General features: G+C 45.5%; 1 protein-coding gene across 5 annotated transcripts in view; it reads left to right on the top strand.

Moving 5' to 3' along the window:
* The window catches only part of Ppp2r1b (protein phosphatase 2 scaffold subunit Abeta), a 34,803-nt gene that overhangs the window by 15,656 nt on the left and 4,666 nt on the right, over positions 1–14,481 (top strand). For 4 of the 5 annotated variants that reach the window (XM_085688738.2, XM_048417492.2, XM_048417494.2 and 1 more), the window contains exons 11-15: positions 827–887; positions 3,729–3,883; positions 4,439–4,581; positions 5,344–5,435; positions 9,585–9,709. In XM_085688738.2, the coding sequence (XP_085544864.1) occupies positions 827–887; positions 3,729–3,883; positions 4,439–4,581; positions 5,344–5,435; positions 9,585–9,709 (576 nt within the window). Of the gene's footprint in view, positions 1–826; positions 888–3,728; positions 3,884–4,438; positions 4,582–5,343; positions 5,436–5,949; positions 8,634–9,584; positions 9,710–14,481 lie in introns of those variants that run through there. The other variant, XM_048417493.3, reaches the window with a different exon arrangement.

Below are 14,481 nucleotides of genomic sequence, written 5' to 3' on the forward strand. Positions count from 1 at the left end.
GGAGATTAAAAGAAAATCCTCAGCCTGGAATAAAAATGGATTCGAAGCTGATGCTGTAGGAGGCAAAGTGCCTTTCAGATTGGTCACAGCAAGATGAAGTTGTTCAGTATAAAGCACAGTACCATTGTTCTTGGTCTTTATTTAAAAATACATCGTCACTGGCCAGGAATGTCTTACGCTTCAATCAGAAGAATAAGCAAAATTACTTCAGAAGGAAGGCACCAGGAACATGTGCATCATGGAGCATCCCTGTGTACTGTGTATGTCCCGTGACCAGAGGTCTAGAGCTTGTCCCTAGCCTGTGTGAGGTGACCAGCAAGCTGGAGAGTCAGGATGGTTCCAGCTGTCACTTCTACCCTTTGCCCTACACACGTAGTATCTGTTTTTTTCTGTTGCTTTCTGTCATGCCCCAGCAATGCTATCTTCTGTGGGAGATATCTTGGTGTCACTTGCCACATTCTGAAGGACTTGCTGTTAACCAAAAAGGAGCAATGCAAATTACCAAGCCTCTCAGCGGCCATTTTTCTGGGGAATTCATTTTCCCACGGCATCTGGATCTGCTGGGCAGACTTTCCACTGTGCCTTGCCTGCTTATCTCAGTCCTGTGCACGGCACAGGTCCTGTCCCGTTAGCAGGGCCACTCCTGCTTGGTTTTGTTTTCTGCCTAGTAAGAGAGTTCCATGGTTTGTAAAGTCTATGGCACTGTTTTGTGGTCAGCTTGTTCGCGAGTGTATCTTTAGCTTTTAGGTAATTATTGAGCAATGTAAATTGAGCCTCTTGTTCTAACTTTGGAAATGTTTATTAATGGAATCCTCTGTATCCATAGGGTGTGGAGTTTTTTGATGAAAAGCTGAATTCTTTGTGTATGGCCTGGCTTGTGGATCATGGTGAGTAGACAAGTTAAAGCAGATATTCTGGGATACCCAGGCTTCTGCATGTGTCTGAGATGGTCACACATGGCCCTTTAGAGAAGAGGCCTGCAGGGCACACTCTTTGCCTTGAGAGCACAGTGCTGAGGAGAAGTCGTTGTGGTTCCACCAGCTTTCTATGACTTCAGAAACATCTCACTTACTTTTCACTGTGTGGCCCTGGCTGGCCCGCCTCTGTCTACTGAGTGCTGAGAGTAGAGGCAGGCACTGCCATGCCCAGCCTGACTACAAATTTGACATTTATACTTCCTGTTATTTTCTGTTTTAATTGTACTTTCTGTGCTGAGGAACTTCTTTACCCTCTCCCATCTCCTGCCACCTGTGGGCTTCAGACTCTTAGATGTACACTTCTTCCAGCGACATGGCTTGTAGCTGACCTGCTGCCTTTGGTGTCCTCAGATGTGCAAAGGTACAGTAGGAGCTGGGGACATTCCTGTGCCCTAGAATAGAGCCAGGGTTTCGATTTGGTGAGAGGAAGGCTTTTCTCTGCCTGCTGCTGCTGGGCTGGAGAACATGGACTCAGGGAAGGACTCATTGGACAGGAATGGGCAGGAGCCTTTCTGGTGCTACCTGATGTGCGCAGTGTACATGCTCCTTTGTTCCCCATCCACCTGGTGTGCACAGTGCACATGCTCCTTTGTTCCCCATCCACCTGGTGTGCACAGTGTACATGCTCCTTTGTTCCCCATCCACCTGGTGTGCACAGTGTACATGCTCCTTTGTTCCCCATCCACCTGGTGTGCACAGTGTACATGCTCCTTTGTTCCCCATCCACCTGGTGTGCACAGTGTACATGTTCCTTTGTTCCCCATCCACCTGGTGGGGGAGGGGCTGTGTCAGGTCTTAGACTTGGTAGCTTTGGTGCTGCCTGAGCCCCATTCCAGTGAGTCCCTTCAAGTTCTCATGTGATTTTCTCCATGAGCTTTGGGTCCATGTTTGGTGAGTGTGATGAGCATCCTGTTGTGGCTCCTCAGTAAACTGTACACTTTATGTAATGAGGGCATTTTATCTGTGGGCAGGCACTGTGACTAGGTACCAGGAAAGAATAAGAGTATTTGTGTCTGCTTACATCTGTAGGTGGTTTTGTTAACAGTGTATTTGTATCATATGTCTAAGTGAGAAAGGAAGGTTGTGAAGCTGTGTATGACAATCTGTTAGGGCATATGTATGGATACAGTTGGTGCTTTTAAACTCCATTGTAAAGACTTCTTTTTTTCTAAAAAGTTGTTTTTATACCATTTAAAAATGACAAAAATGATCATAGGAAAGGTGCATTAATTTTTTTATTTTAAATTCTGTGTGTGTGTGTGTGTGTGTGTGTGTGTGTGTGTGTGTCTGTGAGGTTGCACATGAGCTTGCAGGTACTCAGAGAGGCCATCAGACCCTGAGCTGGAGCTGGGATTGCAGACAGTGGTGCACTCCTGGCTTAGGTGCCGGGAACTGAACTCTCTAGTCTTCTGGAAGAGCAGTATGCATTTTCTTAACCACTGAGCCATCTCCCAGTCTAAGAAAATATCTATTTAAAAAGGTTTATTTTTGGTAAATATTAGTATGAGTGACATTTTTATTACCTCCTTTGAAAGCTAGCCTTCTGGATGAAGACAGGCTTTATTATTTTTTATTTTTTCCTTTCAAATTTTGAAGGACTTTTAAGGTCCAATATTCTACAAGGAGATTCATGATACCTCTTCTGTGTAGGAGTGCTTGCTGTATGCAACCTGAGTATTTTTCCCAACTTGAGAACCGGTGAAGTTTATGGATGGAGACTTCACGATTCCCTGATGCGTGGCTGGATGGTGGCTGACAATGTCCACTTCACCGTGGGCTTTCCATCTCTGCCTTTATTATTCTTCTATGAGACATTGAGACCGGGTTTTTCTGTTTAGCTCTGGCTGTCCTGGAACTTGCTCTGTAGTGCAGGCTGGCCTGAAACTCAGAGATCCACCTGCCTCTGCCTCCTGAGTGCTGGGGTCACAGCAGAACACAGCATCCTACAGCTTTTGCATTTTAACTTAGAATTTTATAATTGGAAGAAAAATTATGTTTTAGCACTTTAAGTGGTATGCAGTGAGCAGGTTTCTTTGGGAACATCCCCTACCCCTCCAAGGGCATGAGACTGCTGAAGACCACTGTGAGCAGTCTGGAGAAGCTGAGGGAGGAAGAAAACATGAAGGCTGCATTCTTGTCAGTGGGCAGTGTGGACACAAAGGGAGGGCTTCATGAGAGGAAGTTAAACAAAAGTTCCGCGTTTTGTTTTTCTGAGTGCTGGGGGCACTTTATTAATTTATCTTTTATAGGACGAAGGAAAATATTAAAGTGAGAATAGACAGAGTTAGGTAGTTAAAAAAAAAACCTTTCAGATCAGCCTGACTGTGAGGGGAAAGACAGACATACAGACAAAACAAGGAGTGAAAACTGGCAGAACTCGGGAAAGGCTTACATTCCTCTGAAAACAGAAGTGAGAGGTGCCAGGAACATAGTAGGCATCTGGCCAAGTAGAGTTCAGTGCAGTTGAGGTCTTGGTCAAGGCTCCGTCTCTGGTTACTTTGGCAGTGTAACCCTGTGTTAGTGACATTGTAGTAAGAACAATCATTTTATTAAAATAAAATATTTATTAAAAACCAGTAGCTAGGAGAAAAACATGGCACTACCATCCTTGGATATGAACATTTTAGAACTGCAGTGGCTGTGCTTCAGCAAGATTATCACCAAGTATGCGACCTTAGGTTTGCACAGAGTTTGTTTTGGGTCTGTGTAAAAAGCAAGAAGCTGAAGACATTCTCTTGCACTCTCTTGCAGTATATGCCATCCGGGAAGCTGCCACCAACAACCTCATGAAGTTAGTGCAGAAATTTGGTACAGAGTGGGCCCAGAATACCATCGTCCCTAAAGTGTTAGTAATGGCGAATGATCCTAATTACCTGCATAGAATGACTACTTTATTCTGCATTAATGTAAGTATTACATGGTACTATTCCTAAACTCAGGCATTAAGTCATTCTTGGTATATTTTTAAGTTCTGAATGAGCTATCTTCTGTTTGAGGTGCATTTCGTATACTGATCAATTTGGATAATTAGAATAGAGAAAATGTTGACTTAAAAATCTGGAGCTAGAGAGATGGCTTAGTGGACAGGAGTGCCCCTGTTCGCCTAGAGGACCTGAGTTTGGTCTCAAGCACCTCTGTCAGATAGCTCACAACTTTTGTAACTGCAGCTGCTGCTATTGGTGGATCTGACTCCTTTCATCTCCCACATCCTCCTCCTCCCCATGAATTCACACAGTGTGAGATAAAACTAAATATTTAAAACTTGCAGTATTTTAAATATTGCCATTTTATTGTATGTTTTGGCGTAGGTCTTTCATCTTTAGAGCCACCTAATGTTCCTTAGATGCTCAAGTAGGAAACATTTTTCTGTTGGTCAATTGCCTTCACTTTAAATATTAGTTTCTCTGGATTTCGGGCGTATTAAGAAAGTTTTAAATGTGCCATCTTGCTTGTTTTCCTAGGCACTGTCTGAAGCCTGTGGTCAGGAAATAACCACTAAGCAAATGCTGCCCATCGTGTTGAAAATGGCAGGAGACCAAGTGGCCAATGTCCGCTTCAATGTGGCCAAGTCACTACAGAAAATTGGACCAATTCTAGATACCAAGTAAGATTTTAGTGTTGCTCTTGGTTTGAAAGTGTCACCTCATGGAGGGGAGTAATAGCTAAAATAAGCGCAGGGGTTTCTTTTTTCTTTTCTTTTCTTTTTTTAACTTTACCTAGAATCTGGGCTTATTCAAAGAATTCAGCCCTCAGTTTTGAGACTGTCTAATTTGACGTTTACGTTTATGTTCTGGGTACGTATAGAACACTGCCCCAAAGCAAATTTCACCAAGAACTTCTTTAGAAATTATTTGATATACTTGTTGAAGCACGATTAATAAAAACTCAGAGACAGATATTGGGGTTCAACCTGAAGACCAGAAAAGCAAAGCAGCCAGCCATTGGCTTTTACCTCGACCTTAGTCCAAAATGGCGATCCTGCCTCCATGAATCTCAGAATGAAACTGTGACTGAGAGCTGTCCCCTCCCATCTTATATTCCTCTCTAGAGCTGGGATTAAGGGCATGCACCTAGATTCTGTGGCAACCTAGTGTGGTTACTGGGATTAAAGGTGTGTGTCATTTCTGTATGCTTTGTAAGGCTGGCTAGTGCGGCTGCTTTACTTTTCTGATCCTCAGGCAAGCTTTATTTATTAAAATACAAATGAAATGCCACTGAAACTTGTCATATTTGTCAATATTTAAAAGTATTTTCATTTTAATTTAAAAAATTAACATAGGTCCAAGCCCCAAATTCCATAGCAGACTGTATCAGCGGACTTCTCCGTACCCCCAGCCATCTCTTCACAGTTCCTTCTGAATTTCAGTGCCTTGCAGGGGGAAGTGAAACCAGTGCTGCAGAAGTTAGGTCAGGATGAAGACATGGATGTCAAGTATTTCGCCCAGGAAGCTATAAGTGGTATGCATTTTGTTTAGTGCTAGACGGGTTAGTGGAAGTTATCCCCTACTCTGTGAGCAGTGGGAAATGGCAGGTGATGGGCATGATGGGAGACAGAGGGTGGCAACACCTGCTATACTGGGCTTGTTTGGGTAGGGATTTCTCAGCTCTTGCTGGGCTTGGGAGAACACACTTGTAATCCCAGCTCTTGGGAGCCTGAGGCAGGAGGATGTCAGAGTAGAGGAGTTTGGGCTACATTTTGAGACCCTGTCTTAAATAGAAATGTCTTGGCCCACGGTTCCTAAGTGAGCAAGCCATTTTCTCAGTTCTGTGTGTAGGATGCTGATTCTTACTGGCAGGAGCAGTTTTGGATTGGACTCGATAAGTCTTTAACTTGCAGACAGCCTGACAGAGTGCAGGGCCACAGTGAGATCTCAGGCTCATGCTCTTGTCAGTGTTACATACTAAATGTTCACATAGCAACCGTTCATGAACTTTCTGTACCACTAACATGATTTTGTTTGGAATTTTCCAGTTCTTTCGTTGGCATAAAAGAGGAACAGGAGGGAAAAGCCTTTACTAAATTCTTATCACAGATCTCTAGTCAATGTGTTCTTACACTGGGTGGAGAAACATGGAAACCTTCAAGATCTCATCCAAGCAAATGGCAACAACTTAGAAGAAATCATATTTCAGTGACTTGATCCTTTCTAAACATGAACTGAGAATGATTTTCTTCTCTCTGTCGGGATAACTTCAAAGCCTTCTACTGACCAGGCACTGATACCCCTCACACAGTCCCCCCTTGAGTGTCTCCCTGTGCTTTTTCCTGCACCATTGAGGCTCCTGCCTCCTCCTTTTTGAGTTAGGCCCAAGCCACTTAAGATTCCAGACAGAGCCTGGATGGATTTGGACCCCGACAAAGTGGAGTGATTCTCTTATGTTTACACGTCTCTGTGCCTCTAGCATTCCAATGTTCAAAGTAGTAAATGGTTTAGAATAACTTATAATTGTCCTCTTGGGAGATGATACTGAGACTTGACTGTTGTGAAAGCCACTTTCTGGTTACAATGGTTCTCATCAGTGACTCACACGAAAGGAGATGTGAAGGTTAATGTATTGGTTCTTCTGGTTTTCATTTGCTCAGTTTTGGCTGTAATCATGTCATGCAGAAGCCTGAAGTGGATTTATCTTGCTGCTAATGTGTGATGTTGAAAAGTATCAATTTCAGTGGCTCAGCACTGTGACTGCCTTCAAAACTCATAAGGAACTTTAGTGCCTCCTACTACACTATGGTTCTACTGTTTCATTGTGAAGTTTTATGTTTCAAGTAAGCGTAGGAACCGCTGGTCCCTGGTTCTTCTTCCAGCGGTGTTAGTTAGCATCCTGCTGTTGCTACACTGTGCAGTATCAAACTGAAGTTTTGCTGCTCAGTGTCAGTGATGCTGGAACATTTTTTTACTTTTGCGCTAAAAACTTCATTAATTTGTCCTGAAATTTAAGGTAGTAAGTAGGTAAAGCTGAAGGGTTTGCTGAAGCAAATTGTTTATGAAAGGCTACTTGACACTGCTTAGGACGCACCTGCTTATCAGTGGGCATGCTGATTGCCTGTCACCCTGTCCAGTTAGAACACACTCCTTTCGTGAGCAGCTCTGACAGGGTCCTACCTTTTCTGGCAACACTTCTGGATTATTTACGTGTCTCTCACCAAACACACTCCTTGTCTCCAGTGGACTCAGTCAATGGGGTTCGTCTGCAGCCTGGTTTTCTCAGTGTGCCTCACCATGTAGTTTGCTGTTTCCATTTTGGTTTCTGAATTGTTGATTTTACTTACAAATTTTTTTAGATATATTAAGTCCTGCTCTGTTTTGTGAAGGCCCAAAGATACCTACAAAACTTTGTATATTAAACATAAGTTACAGAAAACCAAGTTTGTGTAAATGCTTTTATCATACCTTAGAAAAACAGAACAGAAACTTTCTCTCAGAGATTGTGTGCCTGTATTTTAAACTGCTGGATTACTTTGTAGTAAGTTTCCATTTTATGTGTTCTAGGGTGAAGGTATGAATATTTTCCTAAGCAAAAAGATTCTCATTTTAGTGCCTTAAATTACTGTGCTGTAAACATTATAGTTTCTTTTTGGCATCACCTGCAGGCTATACTCCTTTTTATTGAGTTTTATGTTTGGAAGATTATTGCCTTGATTTTGGTTGGAAATGCCACATGCTACACTCACTTGGGAATAAACTTGGAAAGCATCCCTGTCTTGCTACCTCCAGCCTTGTGCATTTACCTTTCTGCCAAAGACTATTGAACGTTGCGGGGTGGCGGGGGGCAGTGAACCCTTGTCTTCTCAAATAAAGGTTATATAGCATGCAGGGTCTGTTTTTGGGTGGCTGTTACAGGCTTCACTATTCTTTCTGATGTACACAATGAACTTCTTGTGGTACCTGCATAGCAGCTGCTCCTCAGCTTCAGTCTGGCCGTTTTCTTCACATACTACTGTTTATACTTGATTTCTTCACAAGCTCCTTGATGCTGACTTGGTCTGTTTTGTGTTGTACTGCTGCCTAGACCAGTGTCTGGTATGTATTGTTGGTGCTATTAAAATCCTGTTCACTGAGTGATTTCTAAAGTCTGCCCTCTGATGTGTTGAACAGAGTCATCAGACTGTCTCACTCTATAATTGATAAAATTAGAGATTTTCTTTGCTCCTAGGAAATAATAGCCTTTGACCTAAGCCAGTCCCCAGCCCCAGGATTTTTCTCTCTCCCTGTAGCCTACATAGAACTATCTGTGTAGATCAGGCTGTCCCTGCTTCTGCTTCCTGAGTGCTGGGATGAAAGGCGTGCCACTCTGCCCGGCTTGAGGAATCATTCTTTTGGAATTGTCTGGTTGCTTTAAACATGTAAATTGTTGTTGTTTGCACCAGGGCAGTTAGAGCAGTTGAGCCTTTTCAGAAAGTGAAGCCTAACAAACACATGCATCCTAGGCCAGTTAAAATGGCTCCATTAATAGTGAAGTTTTTAGTGATTTTCTTCGACAGATTATTTAGGGTTTACCCATCATGAGCTTAAAATACTAGATCTTATGTGTGTAATGTGCTGCCAATGAGATAGGAGCCCAAAGATGGATTTTGTTTCATAAGGATAAGCAGCTTAATGTGTGATTTTGAATGAAGCTTTGTCAAAATAAAGGACAATCTTCTGTTCACGGAAATACCAAGTTTGACTGTGGTGATGTGGGTCTGGGGATGGGGGAGTATGTTTACTGGAGGACTTGTCCTTATTCAAGAGACAGCCTGACCGAGGTGTCTTGTTTAAGTGTCCAGGATGCTTGCGTAACACCCCTGAAGACCTGTGTGGCTTTCTGACACCACTGTGTCCCTGAGCCGAAAGCCTGGTGTTCCCTACAGAAGAGTCCCTGGATCCATCACACTGGGGATGTGGGGCAAGGCAGCCAGACAAGCCGTGTGCTCAGCCTCCCCGGCACTCCTCCCCCCAGGTGCTGTTCTTTGTCATTTACTGTCCACTTGGATGTCAGGTGCACAGGAGGCCCTACACCCCCCCAACACACACCGTGTCCCTGGTAAATCTGTGATGTGGCTGCCGTTCTTTCTCACTGCTTCCTCCCCCTTATAGCCTCTATCTTGCTTGTCCCTCCTATTCCTTCTCAAATATCCAGTCCTTTTCTGTACCTTGAATAGCCTTGCTGTTCCTCATTTGCCTCCATGGGCCTGCTGTTTCCAGGAAATGACATCATGTTCAGTTGAGATGGAAATCTTTTGGAGGATGAAGAGAGCTTAATTACTCACTGGGAAGAAAAGCCAAGTCATTTCTTTCTTCGGAGTTGTTGTCTTAAACTGCTATGATCAGTTCTGAAAGGAGTTAGATCTTTTGTTTATTCAGGGCCCTACAGGCTACCCATGACCAAGATGGTGGGGGAGACCCCAGTTAGATCCAGTGGGGTGACTCTTGAGCAAAAAGGCACCTTAAGTAAAGTCCTGGTGAGGGCTGGCTTTTTCTGCACAGCTGCCCAGAACTTGGTGTGCTGTTGGGCCATCATGGTGCCAGGGTAGCTGAGGGCATCCTGGCTGGGAAGCACAGGTGGGCTTGGGAGGAGACATGCCCTGGTCAGGGACAGTCACAGCGTTGCTGTCTGTATCTCTAGTGGTGGCACAAACGCTGAGGAAGCTAGATTTTCCTGTGAAGGACAGTGAAGAAGAGTCCAGCATCCCTGGGGGTGACAAGAATCTCTTCCTGAGACCCCGAGTGCCTGGAGAGGACACTGGGAAGGTAAGTGCCCCTGAAACTTGGGGCCAGAGCCCTGTCCTTTCTGGGCTGAGAGTAGCCAGCAGAGCTTACTGCTGCGATAGGGAATCCCAGCAAGGTGGGCAGAGAAGCAGTTCCTACCACACTGTCCTGGAGAGGCAACCTTTCCAGGGGTTGGGAGAGTATATTTTAAAGTATTGCTCTGTTTCATTGCCTCTGAAGTGGTGGTCTTGTCCAGAATCATTCCTGTGGTTTGAGTCTTTTGACTCTTCCTTAGTCTGAGAAGATACCCACACAACAAAAGGGTAGACTGGAAGAGCCTGTATACTTTCCACACAGGCTGGGAAGTTAGTGGTACAGTTCTACTTAGGTAGGGAGTCATTTCTATTCAAGACAAGAGTCCATGCTGTTTTACAAGCCCATTTTGTGTACAATTACATGGAGCAGGGATGCAGAGTTTCGATTCATCAGTCCCAGGGGTTCCAGCTGTGGCCAGTGGTAGAAGGGTAGTTATGCTTGGGCTACCTAGTGCTGACATTGGACTAGTTACAGTGACTACAAGAAGTTGGTGCTCTCCACACTCCAGTGGATTGTGTGGTTGCCACTGATAAAAAAAAATTGACTTTAAACCACCTGACTTCATTTTCTGTAAATGGAGGCCACGTTATCGATCTCCTGTTCTGAATAGTCGCTCTTCTGTGTCTGCGCACACTTGTCCTGTTTGAATTGCCCAGCTGTCTCTGGTTCAGTCAGCCCCAGGGGTGTTGTTGCATGCTGCATGATGGGAGAAATGTTGGCTGGCTGACTGCTGCTTACAAAGCCTCCACAGCCTGAGCCCTGGCAGATGCCTGAGGTGCCAGCCCTTCATGCCCTTTTGTCTACTTTACAGAACTTCATTGAGGGAAGAAGCCTGCCTGGGGTAGTAAGAACAGTGAATCCTTAGGGGCCTAAGCCACACACTTCTTAAGTTGTTTTCCAGCATACACAGGACCATTTGGCCCTGCCATTCAATTCATGGAGAATACCTGAGCTGAGTCCTGACCACTTGAAGCATCCCCCTGCCACAGCTGACTTGGTCCGTCTGAAGAAGGCTCTCCAGCTGAGAACAGCACTAGCCACCATTTCTTGAGCCTCCACTACTGTAATACCTCCACAAGCCTTTGAGCATATTATTCCCTTGCAGTACATGTTTACATAGACACATTTCAGGTGGTTGGGAATCTTCCTTAGAAGCCAGCTGTGCTAATTCTCTGAGGCTGCAGTTCATTTTACCCACAAAATTCCCCTTCTCTGTGACTCAGGGAACCTTCTTTGCTCTTGTTTCACTACAGCAAATGCCCTTGGGGTGAAATGGAAAGGGACTTGCCTGTTGCCAGACAGTTTTTCATGTCAGGGCTCCACAGCCAAGTGAATGATCCAGGAAGTCATCCAGTTGCAAACCAGAAATCGTTCTTAACCCCTTTTTATGTTGCTTGGCCAGCTCACTGCACTGTCCTCATAGGGAGAGTATCTGGGTGTTGAGAACTCTGGGAACTGAGTTCAGAAGACTGGTCTCAAAGCCCTGAAGGAGTCATCTGATGTCTTAGGGCTGTGCCTCTTGCTTGGTTTAAGAGAGCAGCTCAGGGCTCCTCCTTGTGAAGGGTGGATGTTGCCTCAGTGCCATGGAGAGAGGCTCTTGAAGTTGCATGGTCTTCTGTGTGTTTGCTGACTCATGTTGCTCATGCAGGATCTGCCAGGGAACAGCTTGAGCCATTCTCACACTGTTACCTTCAGGTCGGCCTAGTCACTCCCTCCTGGGCGGAGGGTGCTCTGACCACAGCTGCTGGCGAGCTTGTCAGGCCCGGCGAGGGTTAACAGTGGATTTGTTTATTGAATCATGAAGTAGCTGTCACATGGTTTTAATCAAAACACCATTTCCCTGACAACAGTGATGTCAGTTTTGTCGTTGCAGGGAGGAGCAGCTGTGAGGGACATTGAGTCTCCTCACTGAGCCCAGGTTTGGAGACCAGATCAAGCGAAACATTCATAAATAAAGGGTGCAGACACTGGGTTGACAATCCACCCTCCTCTTCCTTTTCTCTCTGCCTGGACAGTCTGTTCTGTACAGACACTGACCAGACCCCGTCCCTGCTCCGAGTCTCAGCTAAGAGCTTACCTTCGCTGGCCCTGGCTCCCCCTACCCTTGGTTCTACTGGTGTTTTGCCCGTTTCTATCACCCAGTCTCTGGTTTGTGTCTTCGGGCATTTGTCTCTTCTGGGGTCTAAGCCAGGACTTGCTGGTGACCTAGGTAGGATGTTCTGGCTGGCCTGAGATGAGGCTGTTCTGCTAGGCAACTGGTTTATTCCTCAGATTGAGGGGCATAAGAGCTGCCCAGGAATTAAGGGCAACTATAAGGAGCCCAGCTGTGGGTGTCTGAAGGGCAGGAGTGTAAGAGCGTAACTTCTTAGTCAGAAGATTAGTCTTGAACTCAGAGAGAAGAGGCTCCATGAGGCCCAAGAGGACTACCCAAGGATGTTTGATCACCCCTAGAGCCCTTCAGCTAAGGGAGCTTGATCCCACAGGCCACTGATAGGTCAGAAGTATAGAAGTAAATGGATCGGTCACAGGCCAGCTGGAGCAGGCCCCTAGGGTCTGGTGTCCTGTGACTCCCTGAGGACTGAGGAGCTGTCTGTGCAGAGACTCCCCCAGGCCTTCTGGCTTTCTCCATCCATGAGTTTAATTAACTTCAAAGTTGGGGAAGAAAAGGCTGCCTAGATGGGATGTGTGTTACTGACCTTTGTTACTGTGACAAGACAACCCACATGAGGGTTTAGACTGGGTCCCAGCTTGAGGGGACAGTCCATGGTGGGTAAGTGTGTCACATGATGTCTGCAGTCTGATCAGATGACTGCTGATACTCTGCTGGCTTCCTTGTCTTTCCTTTTTATTCGGTCCAGGACACTAGGCTATGATAAAGATTGCCCACATTTAGGATGGTTCTTCCTTCCAGAGTTAAACATTTCTGCAAATGTCCTCACAGATAGACCCAGGGTGTCTCCTAGGTTGTTCCAAATCCAGTCAAGTTGACAATGAAGATGAACCACCAGATTCTTCTGGATGGGCTTACACTGTGGTACTCATGACTAGTGCTACCCAGAACTCATTACCAAAAGTTCAGAAATTCCAGGACTAGTTTGTCAGAACCTTTCAGTCGGTGAGGAGAGACTACACAGGCAACAGTATCACCATTTTTTCGCAGTGTTGTGCAGAGTGAGCATTGTAACAGGCTGTCAAGGGCAGTTGGTAGAACCATGTTTTCTTATTAGAGGGCAGTGTGGATCAGGCCACGCTCCTGTCACAGTTGGGGACAATGAGCCTTTACAGTGATCTGAAGGTTAGTGGCAGGCCTGGGGGTTAAAGACAGTCTGGAGTTTTTGCTGCCTTCTATGTTGTCTCTGCAGTAAGGGGTGGTACCACCCACCTGCAGTGCCTGCCTGTCTGGCTACCCTCTGGATGGGTCTGGGGAGCCAGTCTGTTTTCCTAAGCCTTGCTCTGTACTGGCCCTTCATCCTGGGGCTCTTCCAACTGCCTGCCTGTCCTCCGGCTCTCACTTTGATGACTAAACTTTTGGGTTTCTGTAGTGACCTAAGACAGTCACAGTGGGTCTCAGGCTAGACAACAAGCAAGACTGTGAACTGGGTCCTGTGTATGGCATGCTTTGTGGAAAAACTTTGTCATCCTCTTAGTTCAGCTGAGCTTGGTGGGCAGTCTTGGGGTCAGGGTTCTCAGTCAGGCCTTTTCTTGGGCAACTCAGGATTCATTATTCCATCTTTGGGGAATGAGGAGGAAAATGGAGTAAGACACCTCTCTGTGGAGGGAGTGACTCAGTGTATCAAGAGCTTCAACACCCAACTGCCTCATTTTCTGAAATATCTGTCCAGCCAGTGTTGGGGACTGGCTCCAGGGCAGTCTGCTTGTCTGCAAAGTTGTTGCTCCTCCACTGAAGTGTTTGCTTGTTTACTCCCTCATTGCCAACCAGTTCAGCAATCCTGAGGAAAGCCCAATAGATACATACGTATATGTAAAAGGAGGGGGCAATGTCCCCTGGCCCTGTGACTATAGATGGAGGGGAATTCAGCAAACTGATTCCTCAGACTCCTGCCTTGCCCCAGGTTCTGCCTCAGTGACTTGTGGTCTCAGGCTTTATGCCCAGATGGTGGCGGGTATGTTACTGATGACAACTCCATGTTTGAAGTGAAGGGCCATCTACTCCGGTTCAAGACCCATACCTAGTTCCTCTTACTGGACATCACCTAAAGTAATCTATGTACAGAAATCCATTGCTCAAGAGCCTTAAATATCTGACTGGAGCCAAAGTGAAAGGATAGAGCTATGCTTAAATGAGCCCAAGGTGCAATAACTATGGTCTGTGTGACTTCCTATGTGTCCATGTAGCACTCAAGATTAAGTGCACAGTGCTTGCACAGGCAGCACATTTGATAAACACTGGAACAGTATAGGGAGATTAGCATGGCTCCTACATGCAAGTTCATGAAATGGTCCCTATGTTATGGGAGGGATGGGAGGAATGAACAAAGAACATACATATCCATAGATAGGTGTGACGACATCATAATTAAAGCTGGTATTTCAGACACTAAAAAAAGCTATATAATCATACCAAAATTGAAAAATGACTTTAGTGCCCAAAGCCCAGCCTTGCCCCTGAGAACTGTAGGCTGAATTGGCACTTCTTCTTTCCTGAATCCAGTGGGAGGTATGAGCAACCCTTAGACAGAAGTCATTGTCAGAATCTT

Source organism: Myodes glareolus, chromosome 4, assembly GCF_982192425.1.
Source record: "Myodes glareolus chromosome 4, mMyoGla1.1, whole genome shotgun sequence".
Taxonomy (NCBI): Eukaryota; Metazoa; Chordata; class Mammalia; order Rodentia; family Cricetidae; genus Myodes; species Myodes glareolus.